We start from the raw sequence: 26,975 nt of genomic DNA, 5'->3' as shown, positions 1-26,975 counted from the left end.
CTAACAAAGACATTCTTTTACACACAGCAGTACAATCAGAAAATTTAGCCTTGATGTTACTACTGTACTCCAATCTTGACAACTGTTTCAATACCATCCTTTATAGTTACTTTTTCACAGTCCAGGATCACACATTACATTTAATTGTCTCCTGAATCAGGAAGAGTTCCCCAGACTTTGTGACATTGGCATTTTTGACGCATATAGGCCAGTTGTTTTGTAGAATGTCCCTCAGTTTGGGTTTATCTGATGCCTCCCCACGAACAGACTCAGGTTATGCATTTTTGGAGGACTACCACAGAAATTATGCTTGTTCTCAGAGCAGCATAGTAGGAGGTAAATTGCATCATTTTTTTCCCATTATTGTTGATGTTCTTTCATTATCCGTTTACAGTGGTGTCTTGCCATTGTAAAATTACTACTTTCCCCTTTGTTATTAATAATTGTGGCTTTGTTTGGGGGTATGTAAGTATCCTATTCCTCATCAAGCTTTCACCCATTGATGACTCTTGCCCAAATCAGTTATTACTACTGTGGTTGCTAAATAGTGAGTTAGTTTCTTTTTTTCTCTCTCTCTCTCTCTTTCTTTTTCTTCTCTTTCTTTCTTTCTTTCTTTCTTTCTTTCTTTCTTTCTTTCTTTCTTTCTTTCTTTCTTTCCCCTCCCTCCCCTTCCTTCCTTCCTTCCTTCCTTCCTTCCTTCCTTCTCTCTCTTTTCTTTCTTTCTTTGTCAGAGTTTCACTCTTGTTGCCCAGGCTGGAGTGCAGTGGCATGATCTCGGCTCACTGCAACCTCCGCCTCCCTGCTTCAAGCGATTCTCATGCCTCAGCCTCCTGAGTAGCTGGGATTACAGGCACCCACCACCACGCCCGGCTAATTTTTTGTATTTTTAGTAGAGACGGGGTTCTGCCATGTTGCCCAGGCTGGTCTTGAACTCCTGACTTCATCCATCTTCCTCGGCCTCCCAAAGTGCTGGGATTACAGGCGTGAGCCACCGTGCCTGGCCATCAGTTCATAGTTCTTTCAAATATCCCTTTTGATTTCTTCTTGATGCATAAATTTTTAGAAGGCATATTAATTTCCAAATATTTATGTATTTTCCAGAGATATATTATTGGTTTCTAATTCAATTCCATCATGGTAATGGAGCATACTTTATATGATCTGAATCCTTTCAATGTGTTGAGACTCGTGGTGACCCAAAATATTGTCTATCTTGGTAAATGTTCCATGTGCACTTGAAAAGAGTACGTTTTCTGACGTTCTTAGTTGGAATATTCCACAAATGTAAATGAGGTCAATTTGGTTGATAATGTTGTTCAAGTCATATATCTTTACCAATTTTCTGTGTACTTGTACTACCCTGTTTTTCATAGAGGGATACTGAAATCTTCAACTACAGTCGTTAATTTGTCTACTTTCTCCCACGGTTCTTTCATTTATGCTTCATGTATTTTGATGCTCTGTTAAGTACATAAGTGTTTAGGATTATTATGTCTTCCTGATGAGTTGACCTCTTTGATCAATGTAAAATGACCCTTTTTTCCTAGCAGTAATCATTGCTCTGAAATCTACATCATCAGTTTTATAATGTCACTCTAGTTTTCTTTTGATTTTTGTTAGCGTACATCTTTTTCACTCTTTTAATATTCTTAGCTTAAAAAAAGGAAGAAGCAGAGCAGTTGTATAGTATGCTACTATTTGTGTTACAAGGCAGAAATATGTATGTACATGTCTACTTGCATATACATAAAATAGCTCAGGGAGTGAGGAAACTAAAATTATCTGTTGGCTGTTGGGAAGTGCACTGGTTAAATGGAAAAAAGGGATGAGAGGAAAATTTCACTGTATACTCTATCATACTTTTTAAATTTAAGGTTATACAAATATATTTCAATTATTCAAATATAATTTTTCAATTATGCAAATTATACTAATTTTTTAAATTCAAACATTAAAAAATAAAAACAAACATAACTCTCTAATAAAAAGCATTATATCAGAAACAGAAAAATAATCATCAAGCAAATAGCATATGAAAAAGTTACCATGTCCAGGCACAGTGGCTCACGCCTGTAATCCCAACACTTTGGGAGGCCAAGGAGGGCAGAATGCTTGAGCTCAGGCGTTTGAGACCAGGCTGGGCAACACGGTGAACCCCATTTCTACAAAAAAAAAAAAAATACAAAAATTAGCTGGGCTTGGTGATGCATGCCTGTAGTCCCAGCTACTTGAGAAGCTGAGGTGGGAGGATGGCTTGAGCCTGGAAGGCAGGGGCTGCAGTGAGCTGTGATCGCACCACTGCACTCTGGCCTTGTAGACAAAGTGAGACTCTGTCTCAAAAAATAAAAGAAACAGCTACCTGCCTCATTCAGTGAGTATATTAGTTTTCTAGGGCTGCCTTAACAAGTACGACATGCTAGGTTCTGGCTTAAACATGAGATTTGTTTTCTCACAGTTCTGGTGACTAGAAGTCCAAGATCAAGGTGCAGGCAGGGTTGGTTTCTTCTGAGGTCTGTCTCCTCGGCTTGTAGATGGCTGGCTGTCTTCTCCCTCTGATTGTGTGTCTGTGTGTTAATTTCCTCTTCTTATAAGGATACCAGTCATATCGGATTAGAGTCCACCCTAATGACCTTATTAATTAATTTACAATTTCTTTAAAGACCTATCTTCAAATAGTCACTTTCTGAGGTACCATGGTCAGGACTCCAACATAGGAATTTTGAGAGGACACAATCATCCCTCATAGTGAATCACCAGAAAGAGTTATACAACTCAAGATCAGTTTATACTAACAGCTAAGAGGTAGTAATAGCAAATGATACAGAAAAGAAGGGAGCTGGAAAAATATATACATCGGGCATGGTGGCTTATGCCTGTAATCCCAGCACTTTGGGAGGCCAAAGCGGGAGGATTGCTTGAGGCTAGGAGTTCAAGACCAGCCTGGCCAACAGAGTGAGACCCCAGTCTCTCTTTAATATACATACATATACATCGGGGGGTCCAGAGAAGCCCAGCACAGGCTTCCAATGTCCCTGTTCATTTGAGAAGAAGCCACACAGGATGTGATCTATCCCTCTCGAGCAGCAAGCCACAGAGCATGGACAGAATGTCTCTGTCCAGGGAAGCCTGTTTGGAGCTTCAGGGTCTGAGAGACTCACATAGGGGCTGGTCACACACATACAACCTGCTAGCAACTGGCCATGGCACCTGAAACTCAGGACCCCAAGCATGGATCCGGGTTCACACACGTCATCGATCTTTGCACAAAGCAACCCTGACAAGCTGGTATGGTATGTTGCACCGCTCCAGGTGTACATAACAAAATCATGAATCAGTAAAAGAACACTCTGAGGGCCACATTCCTGGGGGATAGCTAAGGGTGAGTCATGGTTCCCTTGGGGACGTGAAAGAAATAACAGAGCTGCCATGTTACCTCTTTGCTCAGAAAACCCAACCGGGAGATTTCTCTATTCCTAACTCCCATCACTTACAAACGGGAGTTGAGGTACAGGTTTTAGGGATAGGGAAGTGAGGGGGTGAGGGAGGTAGGGATTGAGCACCATTTGGCCTACAAATTACATATACTCAGGAATCATGTTTTAATTGAAATTATCATCTTTACCATGAAAAATGGATACCTCTGCTTTTCTGGGCTTTTTTCCCAATTATGTCAACCTTCCCAGCTCTTGGAACAGAATGCAAAGTCCTTTGCATGATACACAGAGCCCCATCTGATCTCCCCACTCCGGGATCTCCCTGCCCTCATCTCCATGGCCTTCTTGCTTCATGTCTCTGCTCCAGCCACGCTGGCAATCCTGAGGTTCCTCACACACACCAGGCCCCTGCCTGCTTCAGGGCCTTTGCTGTCGCTGTTCTGTCTGCCTGGAGTGTTCTTAGAAATCCTCTTCACTGTCCCCTCATCTCCTGCATGTCTCTCCTCAAAGGTCACCTCATCGGAGGCCTCCTGGCCACTGTATCTAAAACAGCAGCCCCTGCCATTCTCTGCGCCCTTTCCTCAATCCTCAAACCTGACAATATATCGTTAACCTGAATATTTAATTATTTTTTACCTGTTCCTCCTCCAACTCCCAAGGAGAATGCCTGCACCATGGGGGTAGGGACAGTTTCTGGTTCACAGCGAGGTCCCGAGGCCTAGCACCATGCCTGGCTGAGTGAGTGCCTACTGAGTGAATGAATGAATTCGATCCAGACAGACACTGGGTGGAAGAAGGAAAAGATTTAGGACACGATAAGATTCCCTATTTTTAGCTACAGACTACAGAGGAAATATTCAACTAAACTGTTAACTTCTCTCTCAGGATTCACATATGCAAATATTATATTTAACATAAACTTTCTTTTAGAAAGGTGATTCTTGCTCCCCTTTAAGGGGCTAACCCTCTAACAGTTTATTTATTTCTTTATTTTTTCTGATGACAAGTAACATATTTGTAAAAGAAAATTAAACAATGCAGAAAGGAGTAAAGTAGAAAGTGCAAGTCCTTTGGACTGGAGGTTAGCGGGAGAGGAAGAGCTGGGGCTAACGCATTTTGAAGGGGACAGCTGTCACAGTGTTGGCATCATGGCAGCTGTGTCCATAGGGCTCACCAAAATGTCCCCCTGGATAAAATGGCCACATCAAGCTGTCTTCTTGCTTTGCTGTTTATGCCCTTTGCCTGTGTTTTTAGGAAAATGTCCTCGAATGTGTATTTTTTTTTAATTTTTAAAGTTTTTGTTATATTAAAAAAGTCTTTTGTCTGTCCAACAAGTTACTAATTCTTTTCTCCAAATTATTGCTTGACTTCTAACTTTGTGGTGCTTTCCACCATTCAGAAGTGATTTTATTTTAATTATTATTATTTTTTGAGACAGAGTCTTACTCTGTCACCCAGGCTGGAGTGCAGTGGCATGATCTTGGCTCACTGCAACCTCCACCTCCCAGGTTCAAGTGATTCTCATGCCTCAGCCTCCTGAGTAGCTGGGACTACAGGCATATGCCACCATGCCTGGCTAATTTTTTGTATTTTTAGTAGAGACAGAGGTTTGCCATGTTGGCCAGGCTGGTCTTGAACTCCTGGCCTCAAGCGATCCGCCCACCTCGGCTTCCCAGGACTGGGATTACAGGTGTGAGCCACCGTGCCCGGCCTCAGAAGTGATTTTTATCGGATGGCGAATTCTGTCAATTCTTTGCCTTTATTGTCTCTGCCTTTGGTATCATGCTTAGAAAGGTCTTCTCCCAGCCGGGCACGGTGGCTCATGCCTGTAATCCCAGCACTTTGGAAGGCCGAGGCGGGTGGATCACGAGGTCAAGAAATCGAGACCATCCTGGCCAACAGGATGAAACCCCATCTCTACTAAAAATACAAAAATTAGCTGGCCGTGGTGGTGTGCGCCTGTAGTCCCAGCTACTCAGGAGGCTGAGGCAGGAGAATCGCTTGAACCCAGGCGGCAGACGTTGCAGTGAGCTGAGATCATGCCTCTGCACTCCAGCTTGGGGACAGAGCAAGACTCCATCTCAAAAAGAAAAAAAAAAGGTCTTCTCCCTGCCTCCCTCCGGCCCCCACCCACCCCCGGATTAGAAAAGTGTTCACCTAAATTTGCTTCTAGTATTGTCATGGTTTGATTTTATTTTTCATTTAAATTTTCAAGGCACCTGGAATTTATTTGGTGATAATAGATATTTATAGCGTGCTTATGATGTGTCAGGTTCTGTTCCAAGTGCCTTATATTGATCATCTTATTTGAAAGCTGGTAGAAACGGTGTTTTCACAGGTGAGGAAACTTAGGGACAGGCGGTTGGGTACTTATCCAAGGCCATACAGCTGGTGAAACCTAGTCCATCTAATGCTAAAGCCTATACAGGGTTCTTGTAAGGATTAGAATTGGTGTATGTAAAGTTTCTGGAATATAGGAGGCATTCAACAGATGATAGGGTTTAATATTATTGCATATTTCCCATAAACATAATTTTTGATGGCTGTATTTTTCAAAATGGTATCTTTTAAAGTTCAGTTTATTTCTAAACTATTATTCCTTCACAAGTATGAAAAGCCTTTAGAATTCCATGGGAATAAATGAAATCTTTATGTCAAGAAAGTGTTCTCATAAACAGGGAGGGGAACAACACACACAGGGGCCTGCTGGGGAGCCAATGGGGAGAGAGAGCATCAAGATCAATAGCTAATGCATGTGGGGCTTAATACGTAGGTGATGGGTTGATAGGTGCAGCAAACCACCAAGGCACACGTTTACCTATGTAACAAACCTGCACATCCTTCATATGTACCCCGGACCTTAAAATAAAATAAAAATAATTAAAAATAAAAAGCATGTTGTCATAAAAAGAAATTTTTGGAAGGATGTACATCAACATGTTTAGAGTTTCACTGGGTAATGGAATAACTGCGTTTTCTAAAAAAAAAAAAAAAAAATCTTGCCTCGGCAGGGTGCAGTGGCTCACACCTGTAATCCCAGCACTTTGGAAGGCCAAGGTGGGCAGATCACAAGGTCAGGAGTTCGAGACCAGCCTGACCAACATGGCGAAACTCCATTTCTACTGAAAATACAAAAATTAGCCGGGCATGGTGGCAGGCGCCTATAATCCCAGCTACTCAGGAGGCTGAGGCAAGAGAATAGCTTGAACCCAGGAGGCAGAGGTTACAGTGAGCTGAGATGTTGTTACTGCACTCCAGCCTGGGCGACAGAACGAAACTCCGTCTGAAAAAAAAAAAAAATCTTGCCTCTATATTCCAGTTTTCTAGAAAGAGTGTTTTTTTATTTTGTGATCAGAAAAATAACCACAATAACTGCTATATATATGTTTTAAAGGCTATGAATGGAAGGAGGTGCTGCGTATGTAGAGAGTGACAGGCTTATAAGATTTTCTTTTTGGTAAATGGTAAGAACCTGAAGCTGATAGGAAGGATAAATGGAGAGAGGGTGGCTCTCCAGGAGCAGAAGGGCAGTGAAGGAGGGAGGGAGGTCTTCGAGGAGGCAGCAGGTAAGAGGAGGTTTATGCAGCATTTACACAATTATATAAAGACAGAAAGAATGAAAGAAAAGATGGAAAAATGGATACCCTGGTGTCAGGGTAGTGGGATGATGGTTGCATTTTACTTTTATTCTGTATTTGTATCTTCTTGTGTATGTTTACTTCTTTTATACATTCCATTTCCCTCCATCCAGATCCATAACTTTTTAAAATTTTTATTATTTTATTATTATTAAGATGGAGTCTCACTCTGTCACCCAGGCTGGAGTGCAGTCGCGCAATCTCGGCTCACTGCAACCTCCGCCTCCTGGGTTCAAGTGATTCTCCTGCCTCAGCCTTCCGAATAGCTGGGATTAAAGGCACCCACCACCACGCCCAGCTAATTTTTGTATTTTTAGTAGAGACGGGGTTTCAACACGTTGCCCAGGCTGGTCTCGAACTCCTGACCTCAGGCGATCGCCCGCCTTGTCCTCCCAAAGTGGATTTCTTTTTTTACCCATGCATTTGCCCAAGCAGACTTTCTGGCTAAAACCTTTCCCCTAGCCTTGCATCCTCTATATCCACCTGTCCAAATTTCCCTCACTCTCCAAAGTCTCATTTTAAATGTTGCTTTTCCTTGAAGCTTCTCCTGGAATGGCCCATCCCTCCCTTCTCATTCTGATCATTTCCTCTTTGAATTCCCATAGCATTAGATATGCCCTCCTCTTCCAGCACTGAATCCAGCCTTGCCTCACATCAGAGTCACTTGTACACCTGGCCTTAAGCCCCCTGAGGGCAGGGATAATTTGTATTTATCCCAAAGTCCTGAAACTAGTACAGAACCTGAGACACAGGAAGGCCCCAGAATTGTCTACTGAATAGAACACTGATAGTGCTGAATTTGGTTGCTCCTTTTAACCTGTATGACCCCAGACGTTTGTTTTCTATGAAGGCTCAAAACATGGTTATGTTTCCTAATTTACAAATAACACATGTAAACCCATGTTTTGAAAATGGGGGTGGGGAGGATCAACTGAATGCAGCCTCTTCACCCAAGTTCCAAAGGCCAGGTGGCCCATTGTGAACCTTGTTTAACCACACAGAACACATGAATAGCTAGAACAAGGGATTTAACAGTTACCAGAATGTTTTCAGAGAGGTGACTTCAGAAGTGCCAAGCTTCAGGAAGACCCGGACAGAGAAGGGATCGGACAACTTTAGGAAAGTAGGTGCCAAACAGCCCCTTTGCAGTTTACACACAGGCCTTGGTGTCAGAAAAATAGGTTTGAGTACTGGTTATGCATCAGAGATGTCACTCTGGACAAGCTTCTTATGCTCTCTGGGATTCAGCTTTCTCATCTAAAAAATGGGGATAATAGCCAGGTGCAGTGGTTCATGCCTGTAATCCCAGCACTTTGGGAGGTCGAGGCGGGCAGATCCCCTGAGGTCAGGAGTTCGAGACCACCCTGGCCAACATGGCAAAACCCCGTCTCTACTAAAAATACAAAAATTAGCCGGGCGTGGTGGCTTGTGCCTGTACTCGCAGCTACTCGGGAGGCTGAGGCAGGAGAATCACCTGAACCTGGGAGGCAGAGGTTGCAGTGAGCCGAGATTGCACCACTGCACTCCTGCCTGGGCAACAGAGTGAGACTGTCAAGAAAAAAAGAAAGAAAGAGAAAGAAAGAAAGAAAGAAAAAGAAAGAAAGAGAAAGAAAGAAAAAGAAAGAAAGAGAAAGAAAAAAAAAAGAAAGAAAGAAAGAAAGAAAGAAAGAAAGAAAGAAAGAAAGAAAGAAAGAAAGAAAGAGGGGGGTTAATAATAGTGCTTACTTCAAGAGGTTGCTGTGAACACCAAAAGAAGCAATACACACCAAGTGCCTACAGATAGTAAGCACTTGGTAAAAATGTAACTGCCATTAAAAATAAATATGATGCTCACAGGGTCAGTGGAAAGTAGGAGTAGTGGGAACAGAATAGGAGGGAACAAAGCACCTCTGAGTAGACCTTTCTGTATAGCTCTGACTCTTATTATGTTTCACCGTAATAATTCATTAAAAGTGGGATATGAAGGCTGAGGGTGTATTTGTAATAAAAACACTAATGAACCAAACTGCATTATAAATGACGGCCACACTGAAAGGGATCAAGAAGAAAATAAGTAATTTTGGAAAACATTATTTTGACTGGATACTGTAAGGCAAGCTTGTCCAACCTGCGATCCGGGATGGCTTTAAACGTGGCCCAACACAAATTAGTAAACTTTCTTAACACATCATGAAATTTTTTTTTTTTTTTAGCTTATCAGCTATCGTTAGTGTTAGTGTATTTTACGTGTGGCCCAAGACAATTCTTCTTTTTCTAGTGTGGCCCAGGGAAGCCAAAAGATTGGACACCCCTGCTCTAACGCTTCGGACAAAAAGATCTGTCCACAAATAATGGACTCTAGTCAATCTGTTACATGCATATGGAACTACTTTATGATACCAGGGTCAAACAAATAAGTGAATAAAGTGTACATAACAAGAGCCACATTTCCCACTGTTGAAAAAGCTAAAAAGAAGAAGAGGGGCAGGCTAGGATGAAGGCTGTGGATTACAGCAGAAACATTAGTTATCAACTCATGTTTATTTTAATATGTATACAGACAGATACAGAAATAGATGTAGATGTGTGTGTATGCATGGTTAGTATGCATGTTTTATTTCCTAATCCTATCCACTGGGAGGACCTACAAACAATTTACAAATTGTTTGCATGACACTCCAATAGAAATGAGCATGCCTAGCACCAGATCCTGGTTTCTAATAGCATTCTCCAATAATGGAACCAGGGCTCCTTGAAGTAATGGCTGATTCTGGGTCAGGGTAGGGAAAACACAAGATGAGCCTGTTGTGTCTTGTAGTGCCAGAAAATAGACACACTCAAAAAAGGGCAGGGGCATGACAAGAGGACACAGGGGGCAACGGGAAGATGTGGGGCAGAAAGTTCCAAGCAGAGGAAGCCACATGAAAAATAATCAAACCTTTGACTTATGTTCAGAGCTCTCAGATATTGCCATAATTAAAGGAAAAGAAAAAATGTTGGGAAAGGAAGTTCTACTGAAAAGCTACCAAGCTTGAATGTCACCTCACTCATTAATCATGATGAGGAAGTCCATTATGAAGTACATCCATATTGGGTAAAGAGAAAACTTGAAACTTATTTGGCAGTGTTTAATGCTTAAAGTTGCAAATAATAATGAAAACCATTAAAACATCATCACTCTTTCAAGTGGTTTAAAGTGTCTATAAAATTCACATTTGAAAATGGCAGAACAAGCTGAGCATGGTGGCTGATGCCTGTAATTCCAGCACTGTGGGAGGCCATGGCGGGAGGACTGCCAGAGGCCATGGCGGGAGGACTGCCTGAGCCCAGGAGTTCTGAGACCAGCCTGGGAAACATAGTGGGACCGTATCTCTAAAATAAAAATTAAAAATTAGCTGAGAGTGGTAGCATACACCTGGCCTGAGCCCAGGGAGGCAGAGGTTGCAGTGAGCTGAGATCATGCCATTGCACTCAGCCTGGGCAGCAGCAGAGCAAGGCACTGTCTCAAAAACAAAACAAAACAAAACAAAAAACCCAAAAAACAAAAAGCAGAGTAAATACAATCCTTCATACCAGAAAGTTATTTTGTCTGAAGCTGTCCACAGGATCATAAAATAAGCCAGCAGAAAAGTCTGAAGAGAATGTTGGAGAAACTCTCTTAACAGTCTTTGAAAATGCTTTCTAGTGCCGGAGGAAATCAGTTTACATTCTTAGAGATCAGCTGTGACCTCAAAAAGCTGTGTTTAATGTACAAGTCATCCGGACTTATTACATTCAACGAGCTTAATGTTTTCCTCTATGTTATCAGTGTATTAATTTCTACACAAGAGCTGGGCACTATAGGTTAAGTGGCAATGAACTAAGAGGGCAGATGGTGGAATACAACTGCCTGGGTTCAAATTCCTCATCTGCTACTTACTAGCTGTGTGATCCCGGGCAAATTATGTGACCTCTCTGGACCTACACTTCTTCATCTGTAAAGTTGGGACAATTAAAAAAACCCAAACAACCTACCTTATAGGGTTATTGTCAGGATTCAAAGGCGCTAAGTATCATTCCATTGCATATAGAATTCAATACATGTTAGCTATCCTTAGTAAGTTTTTTTTTTTTTTTTTTTTTTTTTTTTTTTTGCTTAACCTGAAAAATGTTTGCTTCTTTCTAGGTAATACAGACATTATAATTTTCAAGTATTTTAATTGCTTTTTAACTTCCTATCATTCTATCATTTATCCAACAAATATTTATTGAGCACTACAATTTTCCAGGCACTCTTGTACATGCTGGGGATATAGCAGTGACCAGGACTGGCAAGGTCCTGCACTCACGGAGCTGACAGCCTACTAAGAGAGACAGACAGTAAGTAAGAAAGGAAAAGATCAATTTAGTAGATGCTTCTAAGGGAACAGCTCTGCCATGAATGTCTCTGCATAGGCCACATAGACAAGGTCAACAGCAGTCTCACCCATCTTGGAGGAACGCCATGTGATCCTCCCAGGAACACTGTAGCATAACCAGTCTTGGGAAGAAGCTGTCCCAAGGCCATTTGTCACCCACCTGCCTATGTTGTGGGAGCTGCCATAAGGCAGTTTCTCATCCGCCTCCCTGGTTCTGATAAGACATGGGACTTTCAACATTGCCTCCTCACTTAGCGGAGAGCTGCAAGGTTATACAATCATTTAGCTAGAGTCTGAAGCTGACTCCTCCAGGACATAGCAACCCACCACTTGTGTCATTCATGTAAATTATATAACATGTTATTAGGTTATACGACGCCAAACTGCCTATCACCGGCCATTTTTTACCTACAAAAATGGTAATTTCATATGGTTCAACTTACTAGAAGGTGGTAAGTCCAACTGAAAAAAAAAAGAGTAAAGAGGTTCAGCAGTGGGAAGCTGGATGCAGTATTCAAGAGGGTAGCCAAGTGGACCTCAGCAGGCTGACATTTTAGGGGAAGAAGGGGATTCAGGAGTTCTGGATATTGCACTCACATGTGGTAACATCTACCTCAACCTTACATGGGTATGAACATCAAATGAGATAACAGAAGTACAAATGTTTTGTAAACTAAGAAGTTCTAGGACTATAGAAAATTATTTAGTTTGAGTCTCCTACTTTGTTGCTGGGAATTACAGCAAACTCTTTTTTTTTGAGACAGGGTCTCACTCTGTCACCCAGGCTGGAGTGTAGTGGCACTGTCAAGGCTCACTGCAGCCTTGACCTCCCAAGCTCAAGCAATCCTCCCACCTCAGCCTCCCAAGTAGCTGGGACTACAGTTGTGCACCACCACACCCAGCTTTTTTTTTTTTTTTTGTATTTTTGTAGAGATGGCGTTTTGCCATGTTGCGCCCAGGCTGGTCTTGAACTCCTGAGCTCAAGTGATCCCCCACCCTGGGCTCCCAAAAGTGCTGGGACTACAGGTACGAACCACTGTGCCCAGCCTACAGCAAACTTTTTAAGGAACATGTGTAAGCTAGATGGCTCCTAAGGTTGATAGTTCAAACCTCACGTGGAGCAGATAAGCAATTAAGAGTTTTGGCTTAAAACTTTTCTCCTGCTCCCAGAAAACAAAAGGTGTTGTTGTCATTGTTCTTAGTCAATAAAGCACTATCTACACAAAGAAGGTAATAGGACATATCTGAGAACAATCTGTTGAGATGTAGCTGAGATTACAATCTGAAAAACTGAACAGAATTCCAAAAGAAAGCCGCGTTATTTTAGCATAGTAAAATGTAATATAAAGTGTAGCATGTGTCTGAAATTTAATGTCTCTCAAGTAGCTAGGAATTTTTGTAGCTCCACCAACCCATTCTACCACATAATCATTAAGATTACAATTAAACTAGCTACTAAAACTTAACAAACAAGGAAAATGGAACCAACAGAAAACTAAACTAGGTTAATTTGTAGAGAAATGATAACTATGCATAGTTTTTTTTAAAGAGACAGGCCTTATTTTAAGGATTTTTAAATTGAAGAATTCATAAAGCGGTAAATTTTTGGGAATTTATTGATTTGCATTTAAAAGGAACTGCTGACAAAGATTCACCGGTAATAATTTGAACAAGTTGGAAAATACAGTCAACACTACTGAAACACTACTAAAATAATTCCAGGACAGAACAAAACTTCTTATATACTGTCTTTGATGTGAAAATTGACTGCTTCTTACTTTTCTAAACACACGGTGGTATAATTAACAATATTCAATCACTTCTGTTCTTTCCTGCATATATAAAAATTAAAATACCAATTAAAAAACTAATATATCTTCTCTTTATTTCTTACAGATACGAGTTCAATGTTTCACTCAATAGTGGTGTGGTTTAAGGGAATTTTTTCATTTACAAGTTAAACAACAATCCACCCAAAGGGAACTGATAGTCTATAGGCTCATAGTGCAAATAAACAGTTTAGGAATGCAGCAACTGACATTTCTAAAGTACAAAACAGATAAAATTCTTAGAAGATACATGCAAAAAGCTCTACTAAGCAGATGGCCACAGAACTAGAACATTGATAATTTTACTGGCGATGTCAATAGGACTCCAGATGTTTCCAAACTCAACTTGAACTCTCATCTTAGGCTTTGTATTTTGCTTTTCCAGTTTCACTAATGACACAAACATGCTATAAAAAAAATCCAGAAATTCACATTTAAAAAATATATTCTGAAATGAAAGGCAAGAACAGCATTTTACATATAAGAACACTATTAGTTGTCAGGGTTCTTACTAAACAAACAGAGATAGTACTACTGTATTTTAGATCAGTAACTTTTGGGGAGTGTATCTTTTGAAAACAAAGCAGTAGTCTATCACATTAGTTTAATTTGTTTCTTGTCTTTTTTTTTTTTTTTTTTTTTGAGACAGAGTCTCGCTCTGTCACCCAGACTGGAGTGCAGTGGCATGATCTCGGCTCACTGCAAGCTCTGCCTCCTGGGTTCATGCCATTCTCCTGTCTCAGCCTCCCGAGTAGCTGGGACTACAGGCGCCCGCCACCACGCCCGGCTAATTTTTTGTATTTTTTAGTAGAGATGGGGTTTCACCGTGTTAGCCAGGATGGTCTCGATCTCCTGACCTCGTGATCCGCCTGCCTCAGCCTCCCAAAGTGCTGGGATTACAGGCGTGAGCCACTGCGCCCTGTCTGTTTCTTGTCTTAATATGCAGTTTTTTGTTTTTTTGTTTTGTTTTGTTCTGTTTTTGAGACAGAGTCTTGCTATGTCACCCAGGCTGGAGTGCAGTGGCGTGATTTTGGCTCACTGCAGCCTCTGCCTCCCGGGTTCCAGTGATTCTCCTGCCTCAGCCTCCCAGGTAGCTGGGATTACAGGCACGCACCACTACACCTGGCTAATTTTTGTATTTTTAGTAAAGGTGGGGTTTTATCATGTTTGCCAGGCTGGTCTCGAACTCCTGACCTCAGGTGATCTGCCTGCCTTGGCCTCCCAAAGTGCTAGGATTACAGGTGTGAGCCACCGCAACCAGCCTCAATATGTAGTTTTGAAAGACAAATCAAGGAGAGAATTTTAAGCATATCAAAGTGGGAGGCCAGTGTAAGTGGCAAAAAAAGATGGAGTAAAAAACCTGCTTTAGGTAGTGTGCTGTTGCAGTCTTCCTAAATCTTCCTCAACTATGTTCATAAACACATCCATGGGACTTCTGCCTCCAGAGTAAGAGGCAGGTATTCAAAAGACAGTGAATTAAAAGACTAAACTCGATCATTTATTTCTTACTTATGACCACATTTATCATCTGAAATAATAATACAACAATTATTGTATATTAAAGCTGTTCAACTATTTCAGCCAACAAGAAGTGTCACCCTAGCCTGGCCAGGTTCCAGTTCTAAGGACGTCTGTACTAGACTACAGCTTTATGTGACTAATGGGAACCATCAGTCTGTTCAAATTATGAGGTGCTAGAAGGAGAAAACAATTCTCTTTCCTAAATTTTTATGCGGGTTTTGAAAAATGAGTGAGAAAAAGAAGCAATTACTTACATTCAAATCCCTGAAGTATTCATTATAGTCAAGGGCATATCCTACAACAAACTTGTCTGGAATTTCAAATCCAACAACTAAAAAGAATCATAATTCATCATTTAGATAAAGAAAACATCACTTTCAAATCTAATACTGGCAAATGTGCCTCTCTACAAATATTCTCTAAGCAATTATAAGCCATTTCACACAAAACTCTTAGGTTAAAGGTGGTTAAATGATTGACAAAAAAGTAATTCACTTACAGTCTGGCTTATATCCAACACTTCGTGGGGTCCTTTTCACCAGCAAGCTGTTAATTACAAAATGTGACATATAACATACAGAGAGACTACAGGGCATTACAAAAGAGAAGATTAATGTTTCTAAACACTATTTCATTTCATCCGTGCTGAGTGTACCATGGTCACTTTTAACACACCCAAGGAAAGACTATGAAATGGAGAGCTAAATTATGGGGATTAATAGGAAAGGGCAGCAATGAGTTGACACCACAGACAAGGCCCTTGGTTGATCACCTGGAACCTGAAGGACAGTTCTGAGACCTGCACCCTGACTACCCATGTGTCCATTGAAAGGGAGCTAATAAGAGGATGAATGGGTACAGAGTGTCAATGAGCAAAGATGAAAGGGGCTCTCAGTCCAGAAACCTTGGAAATACAATCCCTAAACTGTAAAAGGGTGTGAGAGAGGTGAGCATCACCTTTTTCACAACATTCATTTCTCTTTTTTTTTTTTTAGACAGAATCTCGCTCTGTTGCCCAGGCTGGAATGCAGTGGCGTGATCTCCGCTCACTGCAAGCTCCGCCTCCCGGGTTCACGCCATTCTCCTGCCTCAGCCTCTTGAGTAGCTGGGACTACAGGCACCCACCAGCATGCCTGGCTAATTATTTTTTGTATTTAGTAGAGATGGGGTTTCACTGTGTTAGCCAGGATGGTCTTGATCTCCTGGACCTCATGATCTGCCCACCTCGGTCTCCCAAAGTGCTGGGATTACAGGTGTGAGCCACCGTGCCTGGCCACAACATTCTTTTCTTTTTTTTTTTTTTTTTTTTGAGATGGAGTTTTGCTCTTGTTGCCCAGGCTGGAGTGCAATGGCTCGCCCAACTCACCACAACCTCTGCCTCCCGGGTTCAAGTGATTTTCCTGCCACAGCCTCCCAAGTAGCTGGGATTACAGGCATGCGCCACCACGCCTGGCTAATTTTGTATTTTTTTTAGTAGAGACAGGGTTTCTCCATGTTGGTCAGGCTGGTCCCGAACTCCCAACCTCAGGTGATCCATCCACCTCGGCCTCCTAAAGTGCTGGGATCACAGGCGTGAGCCACCATGCCCGGCCTCACAACATTCTTTTTTTTAAAGAGATGAATCTCGCTCTGTGGCCCAGGCTGCAGTGCAGTGGTGTAATCACAGTTCACTGCAGCCTTGACTTCTTGGGCTCTAGCGATCCTCCCACCTCAGCCTTCCGAGTCGCTGGGACTACAGATGTGTACCACTTCGCCCTGGCTGCATCACAACTTTTAATAACTGGCTTACAAAGAAGAACTTTAGGCTAAAACAACTAGTGTGCCAAAAGAACCAGTATTTATTTTTGAGAACAAAAGCTGGAGGTGGTATAAGTCAACTCTACCAAAAGCTAATTTTATAACCCAAATGCTGCCTGTTGAAAAATATTCAGCCATTTAAAAAAAACTATAGAAGCTGCTTTGAAAGTCTTTATAGATGTTAAAGGCAGTCTCAAGAAAACTTATGCTTTCATACCTTCCTAGATAAATATATATGTTTAAAGAGCTGGAAAGGGCCCAAAGTGATCTCAACCTGGACTGCACATCATAATCACCTGGGAGCTTTAAAAAAACAGAACTCAGATACTCGGGCCACAGCCCTGACCAATTACATCAGAATTGCTGGAGATGAGACACAGGCAGAGGTTATCCTGGGTTTTTTTTTTAACTCTCAGGTGATTCAAATGTGCAGCCTAAGTAGCTAACCACTGACCTAAGCCGGAGACTCCAAGGGATCATCTAATCATGTCCCTCATGACTCTTCCAATAAATGGATAGAGGAGACACTTCAATTCTATTTCCATTTAGAAAGAACATAATAAGCCAATCACAGCAAAAACCCTTCTCTCTACCTGAACTCAGGAATGCTCCAGAAAAGATATCATTACGCTCAGTGCAATCTGTATTAGGAGTTCAAGAGAACTCAGCACTTCATATGCCTAGAGATCTGAATGTTTAATAAAGCTCCATCTCTAAGGCATGACTACAGTTGCATCTGAAGCATTTTCCATACTGTAAATGGGTAACCGCTCTTAAGAAGATATACGTAAATGGCCAACAAGCAGATGAAAACATGTTCAACATCATCAGCATCAGAGAAACACAAATCAAAACCACAATGAGATACCACATCACAGCCACTAGGATGGCTACAATAAAAAGGACAGTAACAAGTGTTGTCAAGGATGTGGAGATATTGGAACCCTCATATGTAACTGGTATAAAATAGTACATATACCTTGTTAAATAGTCAGGCAATTCCTCAAAATGTTAAACAGAGTTACTATATGACCTAGCAATTATATACTCAAGAGACCTGAAAACAGGTATTCATACTTGTACACATTCAAATCAACATTATTCATAAAAGCCAACAGGTAGAAACTCAAATGTTCACCAACAGATAGATAAGCAAAATGTGATATATCTGTACAATGAAATATTATTCAGCCAAAACAAGGGATGAAGTACTGATACATGCCCCAACCTGGATGAACCTTGAAAACACTATGCTAAGTGAAAGAAGACAGGATATTGCATGAGTCCATTTATATGGAATGTCCATTATACACAAATCTGTATGGACTTTCTGTAGAAAGTAGATTAGTAGTTGCCAGGGGCTGGGAGAAGGGAGAATGACTGCTAATGGGTACAAGGTTTCTTTGGGTTCCAAAATGAAATAGTGGTAGCAGATGCACGACTCTGAATATATCAAAAACCACTGGATTGTACAACTTTAAAAGAGTGAATTTTATGGTACGTGACTCAGATCTCCGTAAAAAAGGAGTATGTTTACAGTTCCAGAACCAGCTACATATATAATGTGTGAAAAATCTTACTATCTTCCCTACATTCTAAAACGCAATTAAGCAGCTGCTCACTACAATGAGATCAATCACATTATAACCAACAGTGAAACAGTGCTTTGCAGTTAAAAAGATTTTCAAGGCCGGGTGCGGTGGCTCACGCTTGTAATCCCAGCACTTTGGGAGGCCGAGGCGGGCGGATCACGAGGTCAGGAGATTGAGACCACAGTGAAACCCCGTCTCTACTAAAAATACAAAAAAAATTAGCCGGGTGTGGTGGCGGGTGCCTGTAGTCCCAGCTACTCGGAGAAGCTGAGGCAGGAGAATGGCGTGAACCTGGGAGGTGGAGCTTGCAGTGAGCCGAGATCGCGCCACTGCACTCCAGCCTGGGTGACAGAGCGAGACTCCGTCTCAAAAAAAAAAAAAAAAAAAAAAAGATTTTCAAATATATTATCTCCTTGACTCAGTTTCCCTGAGAAAAAGATGTTAATAATCATTCCCCTTTAAAGATGAGTAAATACATTCAGAGAGATTAAATATGGAATAGTCGCTCAGATTAAGTGGCAGTGAAATGCCAGACTAAACTCCCAAGTCCATGTGTTTCTCACTTTACTGCTCTGCCTAGAACATGAAAACTGGAACTGGGTGGGAAGAACCTTAGAAGTCATCTAGGCCACGCATTTTTTTTTTTTTTTGAGATAGGGTGTCACTCTGTCACCCACGCTGGAGTGCAGTGGTGTGATCACAGTAGGCCACTTAACAGAGGCGATATCATCTCCAAGGAAGCCAAAACTAATTCTCAGCAGGGAGAGTGGAAATATTAGACATTACAAGATTTGTGACCCTCCAAAACTCAATCCTACCTGACAATCTTATTCCTTAGTGTTTAATTTCTGAGTATCATATAAGCAGCACTAACATGGAGTTCAAGGAAGATACATGAAATGTATGCAAGATCAGTGCTACAAAACTATGGTGAATAGATGACTTGGGTCAAGAAATGACTCAAGTATTCTTTGAGCATGTCCTACCTGTGGCAACACAAAATCTCGCTCACGAACCAGTCTATCTCAATTCCACAGCATACACCAGGAAAGAACAACAAAAGAATACCCAGAGGATTAAAGTCTATGCCACAGTAGGTTGACATTTAAAACCCTAAAGAGCATGTAGAAAAATAAGCAAGTGCACTGATTAGTTTCTATTAGGTTGGTGCAAAAGCGATTGCGGTTTTTGCCATTTCATAGGATACTACTTAGTGTCCTATAACGTATCACTTACATACTCTCATAGTACCTGTCCCAAATCTATTTAAAAGAAAAACTCACTGATAAACACTTGAACTGGATATTAGAAAAGCCCATACAGTCAAACTGCTGACATATGACTCACTAGAAGGCTTACTCTGATTCAAAGATGCTCGACAGATACCGTGATTTTTTAAAAAGGGCTTATAAATACCTGTTAATCACTTTGGAAAAAAACAGAAGTTAGAACATTACCTGGCCCCTACATAAAAACTGCAGATTGATCGGAGACTTAATGTTTTTAATGAAATTGTAAAAGGAAAAGAAAACATATTCTTAAATGTTTGTTTGATGTCACTCTATTAAAAACTTAAGGTAGCAAAAGCATAAACTGTGAGCCAGGTTACCTGGGTTCAAATCTCATCTCTATAGCTGACTAGCTCTGTACCTTTGGGCAACTCCCTATGCCTCAGTAACCTTATCTGAAAAGTGGGAATAATAATGCCACCCCAGAGTTGCTGAGAGATGAAACTAAAATGAGAAATAAACACAGGTAGAACTATAAAAGCAAAAGTCAAACAGCATAGGTAAGATGAGGAGGTGAGGCTGACTTAATAAAAAAGGAAGCAGGCGTTATAAAATTTCACTACAGACACAAAGAAGATGCAGCATACATCACTCAATTCCAGGAGGTCCAGATCTTCAGGGCCCACCCTTTCCTATCACTTCCTCACCCCCTTTGGAATCCTTATTCTTAATTTTGTAAGGGAGCCCAAAATCCTCTGCCATGCTACTCAGGACAAACTGATATAATTAGCATGCTGAAAAACCAAATGTTAATTTTAGGCAAGGAAGTGACTGTAAATATGAGCTTTATTAACACATGACAAAATTATTTAAAAGGATTATATCTTAAGTCTTATATGAGATTACATTACTTTTTGAAGATAAAATGACAGCTGAAAACATTTATCCTTACAAAGAAGCAATCACTTAATCCCCCTTCAAATGAGGAAAATATTCTATGTCAAAATGTCATACATACCTTGCGACCTTGACCATCTTTGGATTATACTGCCTGACCAAGGAAAGCAAAGTCTGCATTGTTTTGCCAGTGTCAATTATATCCTTTCAAAAAAGAAGACATTGCATAGCTTTAAATTCAGAGTCACTATATAAACATAAAGTACCAAAACCCTCATGTATAACTGCAATACTGTCATTCTTTTCAGTGCAGTAATTCTCACCAAAATCCACACGGAGATATTCTGGAATCTATAAATCATCTGGCCCTCAGCAAGCAGTAAGAATGCCAGCCCCCAGGACTGGATTTTATAGGTGCAGGGTCAATGACAGCAAATTTAAATATATACATGCACATTTTATTAGGGAGTTATGATGTTGTCCTTCATTATAAAAAGTATTTTAGAATTTTTCCCATAAATTCAAGATAGAGACTCTCTCCTCCCAACTCTCCAATATAGGTGGCTAACAGACTACACTTGAGAAACACTGCTTTATACCATTTTTAAAGGCACCCAAATTAATAAGGCTATAAAATGACTTTACATAAAAGTGAATCTCAGCTATTTAGTCAAAAGTAGGACTCTAAACAAACCCATCTTTGTTAGGGAAAATTTTTTTTTTTTTTTGAGACGGAGTCTCGCTCTGTTGTCCAGGCTGGAGTGCAGTGGCGCAATCTCGGCTCACTGCAAGCTCCGCCTCCTGGGTTCACGCCATTCTCCTGCCTCAGCCTCTCCAAGTAGCTGGGACTACAGGCGCCCATCACCACGCCCAGCTAATTTTTTGTATTTTTAGTAGAGACGGGGTTTCACCATGGTCTCAATCTCCTGACCTCGTGATCCGCCCGCCTCGGCCTCCCAAAGTGCTGGGATTACAAGCGTGAGCCACCGTGCCTGGCCTGGGAAAATATTTTTTAAACCATAACCCTATGCTTTTCAATAAAAATACTCTTTAAAAATGGAATAAAGCAGTGTGAGCCATCAGAAACATCATGGCTGGAGACTTGTGAAAAATGCAGATATCTGGGCTGTGGTAGGCAGAATTCTGATGGCTCTCAAAACTCCTGCCTCCTTTAGGGATAAAAGACTTGAAGACTTTTTAACAAAAAAGGAAAAGAAAAAAAATTCCCGCCTCCTGGTGTACACACCCGGAAGGGTTCCCTCCCCTTGACTGTGACCAGGATCTGTGAAAATAACAGGATAGCCGCTCCTGTGATTAGGTTATGTGGCAAACTAGAGCAAGATTCTCCTGCTGGTTTTGAAGAAGTCAGCTGCCATGTTGTGAGACTGTCATGGGCTAGGGCATGAGCCTTTAAATAGCTGAGAGCAACCCCTGGCCAGCAGCCAGTGAGAAAACGGGCCCTCAGTCCTACAATCACAAGGAACTAAATTCTGCCAACAACCTGAAGGAACTTTGAAGAGGATCGTGAGTCCCTTGATTCAGCTTGATGAGCCCCTGAACAGAGGATACAGCTAACTTGTACTAGGGAAGTATAAAAAACATGCATGGGAATGATATATATCAACTTTAAGGATAATTGTCATACTTCTGGGAATGAAGGGAAAGAAATCGGGCTTTAGCTGTATTATGATCTTTAATTTCTTAAAAAAAAAAGAACAGAAGCAAATATGGCAAAATGTTAATACTTTGTGGTGGGTACGTAGGTATTGAGCATACCCTTTTTTCTGAGTTCAAAATATTTTATAATTAAAATTAAATGCAGGCCAGGCGCAGTGGCTCATGCCTATAATACCAGCACTTTGGGAGGCCGAGGTGGGAGGATGGCTTGAGGCCAGACCAGCCTGGCCAACATGGCAAAACCCCATCTCTACTTAAAAAAAAATATATATATATACATGTATATATGTATATATATGTGTTTATATATACACACACACACACATATATACATACACACACACACACACACACAATTAGCCAGGCATGGTGGCGCACACCTGTAGTCCCAGCTACTTGGGAGGCTGAGGCATGAGAATTGCTTGAACCTGGGAGGCAGAGGTTACAGTGAGCTGAGATAATACCACTGCACTCCAGCCTGGTGACAGAGTGAGACTCTGTCTTAAAAAAAATAAAAATTAAAATTAAATGCAAAAGGTCCAAGTGAATTGAGGAGAAAAGGGGTATCAAGGAAGGTTTTGTGGAGGTGATGTTTGAGCTGGGTCTTAAATGACTTAAACATGGGATAAGAAGGGAGGGAATAAGGACATTTCGGGTACAAGAAATAAGGAGCAAACAGTGGAAACAACCTAACGTCTGTCAACCAATGAATGGATAACAAAAATGTAATTCAGATGGTATCCAATTTACGATGGTTCAACATGAGATTTTTTTGACTTTAGGATAGATTTATCAAGGTAGTAAATCCATTTTCAACTTATGATATTTTCAACTTCAGATGGGTTTATCAGGACACAGCTGAGGAACACCTGTCTATCCATATAATTTGGCAATAAAAAGGAAATGAGTGCAGATATACTCCACAACATGAATGAACCTTGAAAACATTAAGCTAAGTGAGAGAAGCCAGATACAAAAGGCCACATATTGTATGATTCTATGTATACAAAATTTCCAGAATAGGCAAATCTTATAGACAGCAAGTAGGTAGATGATCAGTTTGCTAGGTGCTGGGGGAAGGGGAAATGGGGAGTGATGGCTAAGGGGATTGGGTTTGTGGGGCAATGAAAATGTTTTAAAATTGAACGTGATAATGATTGCACAATGCTGCATATATATATATATCATCTATATATCTATATAGATATAAATCTATATCTGTACATTTATAGATCTATATAGATATATATAGAGAGAGAAAGAGAGAGGCTGTTAGACAGTGATAAGTGATCAGGAAAATAAAAGTATTGAGGAGGAATAGGAAGTTGATGGCGTGAAAACATGAGATTTTATACAGGATGGCCAGGGAAGGCCTTAATGAGAAAGTGACTTATGAGTAAAAACAAGGGCTCCTAAACCTTAGCATGCATCAGAATCACTCGGAGACTTGTTAAAGCATAGCTTGCTGGGCCTCATCACAGATATTTTGATTCGGTAGGTTCTTGTCTGATATTAATACTTTTGGTCTAGGGAATCACATTTTGAGAACCACTGAGCTAAACGAAGTAAAGGTTTCCCTTAGCTTACTAGCTGGTAACCCTAGGAAACTGCTTAGCCTCTCCGTGCTAAGACACAAAATACTTTAGGACATAATAAAGTATTTAATTTATAGTCTATAAATTATAAATATTATTTTTCATGTACCAAATATTACATAAGACAAAATCTAAGCAAGATATATATATATATATACACACATGAAATATAAGATATATATGTAGGCCGGGCGTGGTGGCTCACGCTTGTAATCCCAGCACTTTGGGAGGCCGAGGTGGGCGGATCACGAGGTCAGGAGATCGAGACCACGGTGAAACCCCGTCTCTACTAAAAATACAAAAAATTAGCCGGGCGTGGTGGCAGGTGCCTGTAGTCCCAGCTACTCGGAGAGGCTGAGGCAGGAGAATGGCATGAACCCGGGAGGCGGAGCTTGCAGTGAGCCGAGATTGCGCCACTGCACTCCAGCCTGGGTGACAGAGCGAGACTCTGTCTCCAAAAAAAAAAAAAAAAAAAGATATATATGTATATATTCTATACAGATAAATAGAGAGTTATGTTTAGAAAGAAAATATTTCAAACTAAAAAAAGAGAGGTAGGAAGTATACCATTCCATTATTGGTAAAAACAAATTACTAAGTAGTCTTTACAAAAAACCAGTCTCACTCCTTTAGAACACAAGCCCACCATTAAAACTGATGCAGAGGAATTACTTTCCCTGGCTTACCTTTAGGATGAGTGCATACTAAATTAGAAAAGTCATAAATGTTGTATTAAAAGTAAATGTGAACTTACTTCCACAATCAAGACATTCTAGAAGAAAAAGAGAAATGAAAATCAGCACAATGAATAAAACGGTATTTCCAATTATAAGTCAAATCACATCATAACAACCCTAAGGAATTATCCAAACTCTTGTTTTTAGATGCTTTATTATATCAAACTCTCCTTTAAACCAGTGGGCCATCTGCTGGGATTTGGAAGCCTGTAATACTGAAATTTTCATCATAATGGAAATTTTAAAAACAGAATTTGACCCACCTGTTTTTAAAACACTTTCATTACTTAACAAGAGGTCTAATCTTGGGCAAGTCTTGAAATTTCTCTGGGCTTAGTTTCCCATGTGTTAAATGAAACTTGAAGCAGTTGGTCTCTTATAGTCTCCTGACTCTAACATTCTAAGAATTATATTTGTACAATAACTCAAAAATCACATAATTTAATTTACCATATGGACTCCAATTCAAAATATATTTTCTCATTAGGATAAACTTGATCTGCATTTTCTGGATGTGTCCATATTCTTGGACTACACTAAAACATGATACCAATGCTTCTTCTCACCATAAACCCTCACTTCGCTTTCTACATTTAAGAATTTTATAGCTGGAAGAGTCCTTAAGAGAAAATATCATCTAATAATTACCCGTCAAAATCGAGAAAGTCCTATCTGTTCTTATGCTAGTTATAAGAATGAGGCAGCATTTCACATAATGGTTATAAACATTGCCACAAGAAGATCCATGATGTATTGTTTATCTGTAGCTCTCATCATACTCTGTCATATAACTATAGCATTAAGATTTCAATGTTCTACATATTCTTCTAAGATAGTGTTTACCAGAGTAGGGCACAAAAGATCCACTGGTTTGCAAGAAAGATTAGAACTTTTAAATTTTTTACCTCACCTTGTTTAATCTATATTTTTGTATGTATTTTGTAACATATATAATATTATTACCATAAATCATATATAATTTAAAATGCATATATTAGGGGTAAATGCTCAGAAAACTTTTTATAAATTGGGCATGCAAATACAAGCTTGAAGACTCACTGTTCTAGGTATTAAAAGTAAAGTTATAACCAAGTAAAGCTTCCACCTTTTCATGTCTCAAAGCAGTTTATTGTTGGAGATAAGATCTCTTAGAAGCCTAAACAGGTCCAAGTACAGAATGAAGTAAGGCTAGCCCATAACTTGTGGCAAGCAATTCATACTATTTCTCTCATGCTGAGCTCTCCTCAGTGAAGCAGCTACTATAGACAACTGCAGCCTATTGGTAGCCTATTTTACAGGCAGGAAAAAATTACTTTTTATTCAAAGTGGAACTCAGGATATGGGGAGAAAATGAATACAAAAAATAGGGTCAATCCAAAGGCACACAGCAAATGAGTAACACAATTATGTTTTTTTCCCATTTGTACAAGGTCCCAGTAAATTCTAAGTAAATTGCAAATTTAATAATACGCTAAAAAAGCCATGCAATTGTTCAAATGAATCCCAGCATGGTACAAGGAGTAAAGACACTAGAGTCTAAAAAATAAAAGAATGCCATTATTGAGTTTTCGAATTATATCAAGTAGTTACATCTCTACTTAATAAATGAGAAAAATGAGGGTAAGAGGCCATTTGATAAAATGAAAATAGCCAAGAAGTGGTATTAGAGACTTGAATACAGGTATTCGGGGTCCAAAGTTCATCTGCTCAAATACTAACTAGGGAAAAGAGGGAAAAATATTTATATACATATATATCTGCGCACAAAAATGCCCCCAAAAGACAAAATGAGGCCAGGCAGGGTGGCTCACGCCTGTAATCCCAGTACTTTGGGAGGCTGAGGCAGGTGGATGCCTGAGATCAGGAGTTGGAGATCAGCCTGGTCAACATGGTGAAACCCTGTCTCTACTAAAGATAAAAAAATTAGCCGGGCATGGTGGCGTGTGCCTGTAATCCCAGCTACTTGGGAGTCTGAGGCAGGAGAATCACTTGAACTGGGAAGGGGAGGTTGCAGTGAGCCAAGATCATACCACTGCACTCCAGCTTGGGCAGCAGAGTGAGACTCCATCACATAAATAAATAAATAAATAAATAAATAAATAAAATAAAATAAAATAAAATGAAACAAAGTTCAAATAATCCCATAATCTTACCACCAAGAAATAACTTTCACTCAATTTATACTTATTGATTTTTCCACAATAAATGTACTTTACTGTGACTATCACGAAAAGAAAGTTATTTTAGAAACAGAGAACTGTTTCAGATCAAATCTATGTAGTAGAACAGAGCCATTAGGTGGGAAAGACGAGATCAAACTAAATCTCAGAAGGCCTAAAAGGCTAGGTCCATTCCAGCACTAAAAACTGACTAGACGAGTAATGGCTTCAACAGCTTCTAAATATGGACAAATCATGCTGAAAGGGAAGGACAGGTCTAGCAGTGGTATATGAAATGAACAGGAGGGGCAAAGCTAATTTCTCCTCTGAAGTTTTCCAAAGATGCTGAGGAGGACATTAGTTTGACATGACCCTGATATGGGACAAGAGAATTTCACACAAGTTTTACATGTTAAAGTTTTCTTATAGATACTCATTCAAGTAAGCAATGAACACTAAAATCTAAAGGAAGAAAAGAGCTTTAGGGTCAGGTC

General features: G+C 40.3%; 1 protein-coding gene across 2 annotated transcripts in view; it reads right to left on the bottom strand.

Annotated features, from left to right (window-relative positions):
* Nucleotides 1-13,046: 13,046 nt before the first annotated feature.
* Nucleotides 13,047-26,975, bottom strand: part of HPRT1 (hypoxanthine phosphoribosyltransferase 1) — a 41,763-nt gene continuing 27,834 nt past the window's right edge. Inside the window, exons 5-9 of one of the 2 annotated variants that reach the window (XM_003272533.3) lie at nt 24,340-24,357; nt 20,435-20,517; nt 15,298-15,344; nt 15,053-15,129; nt 13,047-13,684 (exon numbers count right to left, since the gene is read on the bottom strand). In XM_003272533.3, coding sequence (XP_003272581.1) covers nt 13,637-13,684; nt 15,053-15,129; nt 15,298-15,344; nt 20,435-20,517; nt 24,340-24,357 — 273 coding nt within the window. In that variant the 3' untranslated portion in view covers nt 13,047-13,636. The remainder of the gene's footprint in view (nt 13,685-15,052; nt 15,130-15,297; nt 15,345-20,434; nt 20,518-24,339; nt 24,358-26,975) is intronic. The other variant, XM_030807002.1, reaches the window with a different exon arrangement.

The sequence above is a fragment of the Nomascus leucogenys genome, chromosome X (genome assembly GCF_006542625.1).
Source record: "Nomascus leucogenys isolate Asia chromosome X, Asia_NLE_v1, whole genome shotgun sequence".
In the NCBI taxonomy this organism is placed as follows: Eukaryota; Metazoa; Chordata; class Mammalia; order Primates; family Hylobatidae; genus Nomascus; species Nomascus leucogenys.
The sequence above is the reverse complement of the archived record's forward strand: the minus strand, read 5'-3'. Positions and strand labels throughout refer to the sequence as shown.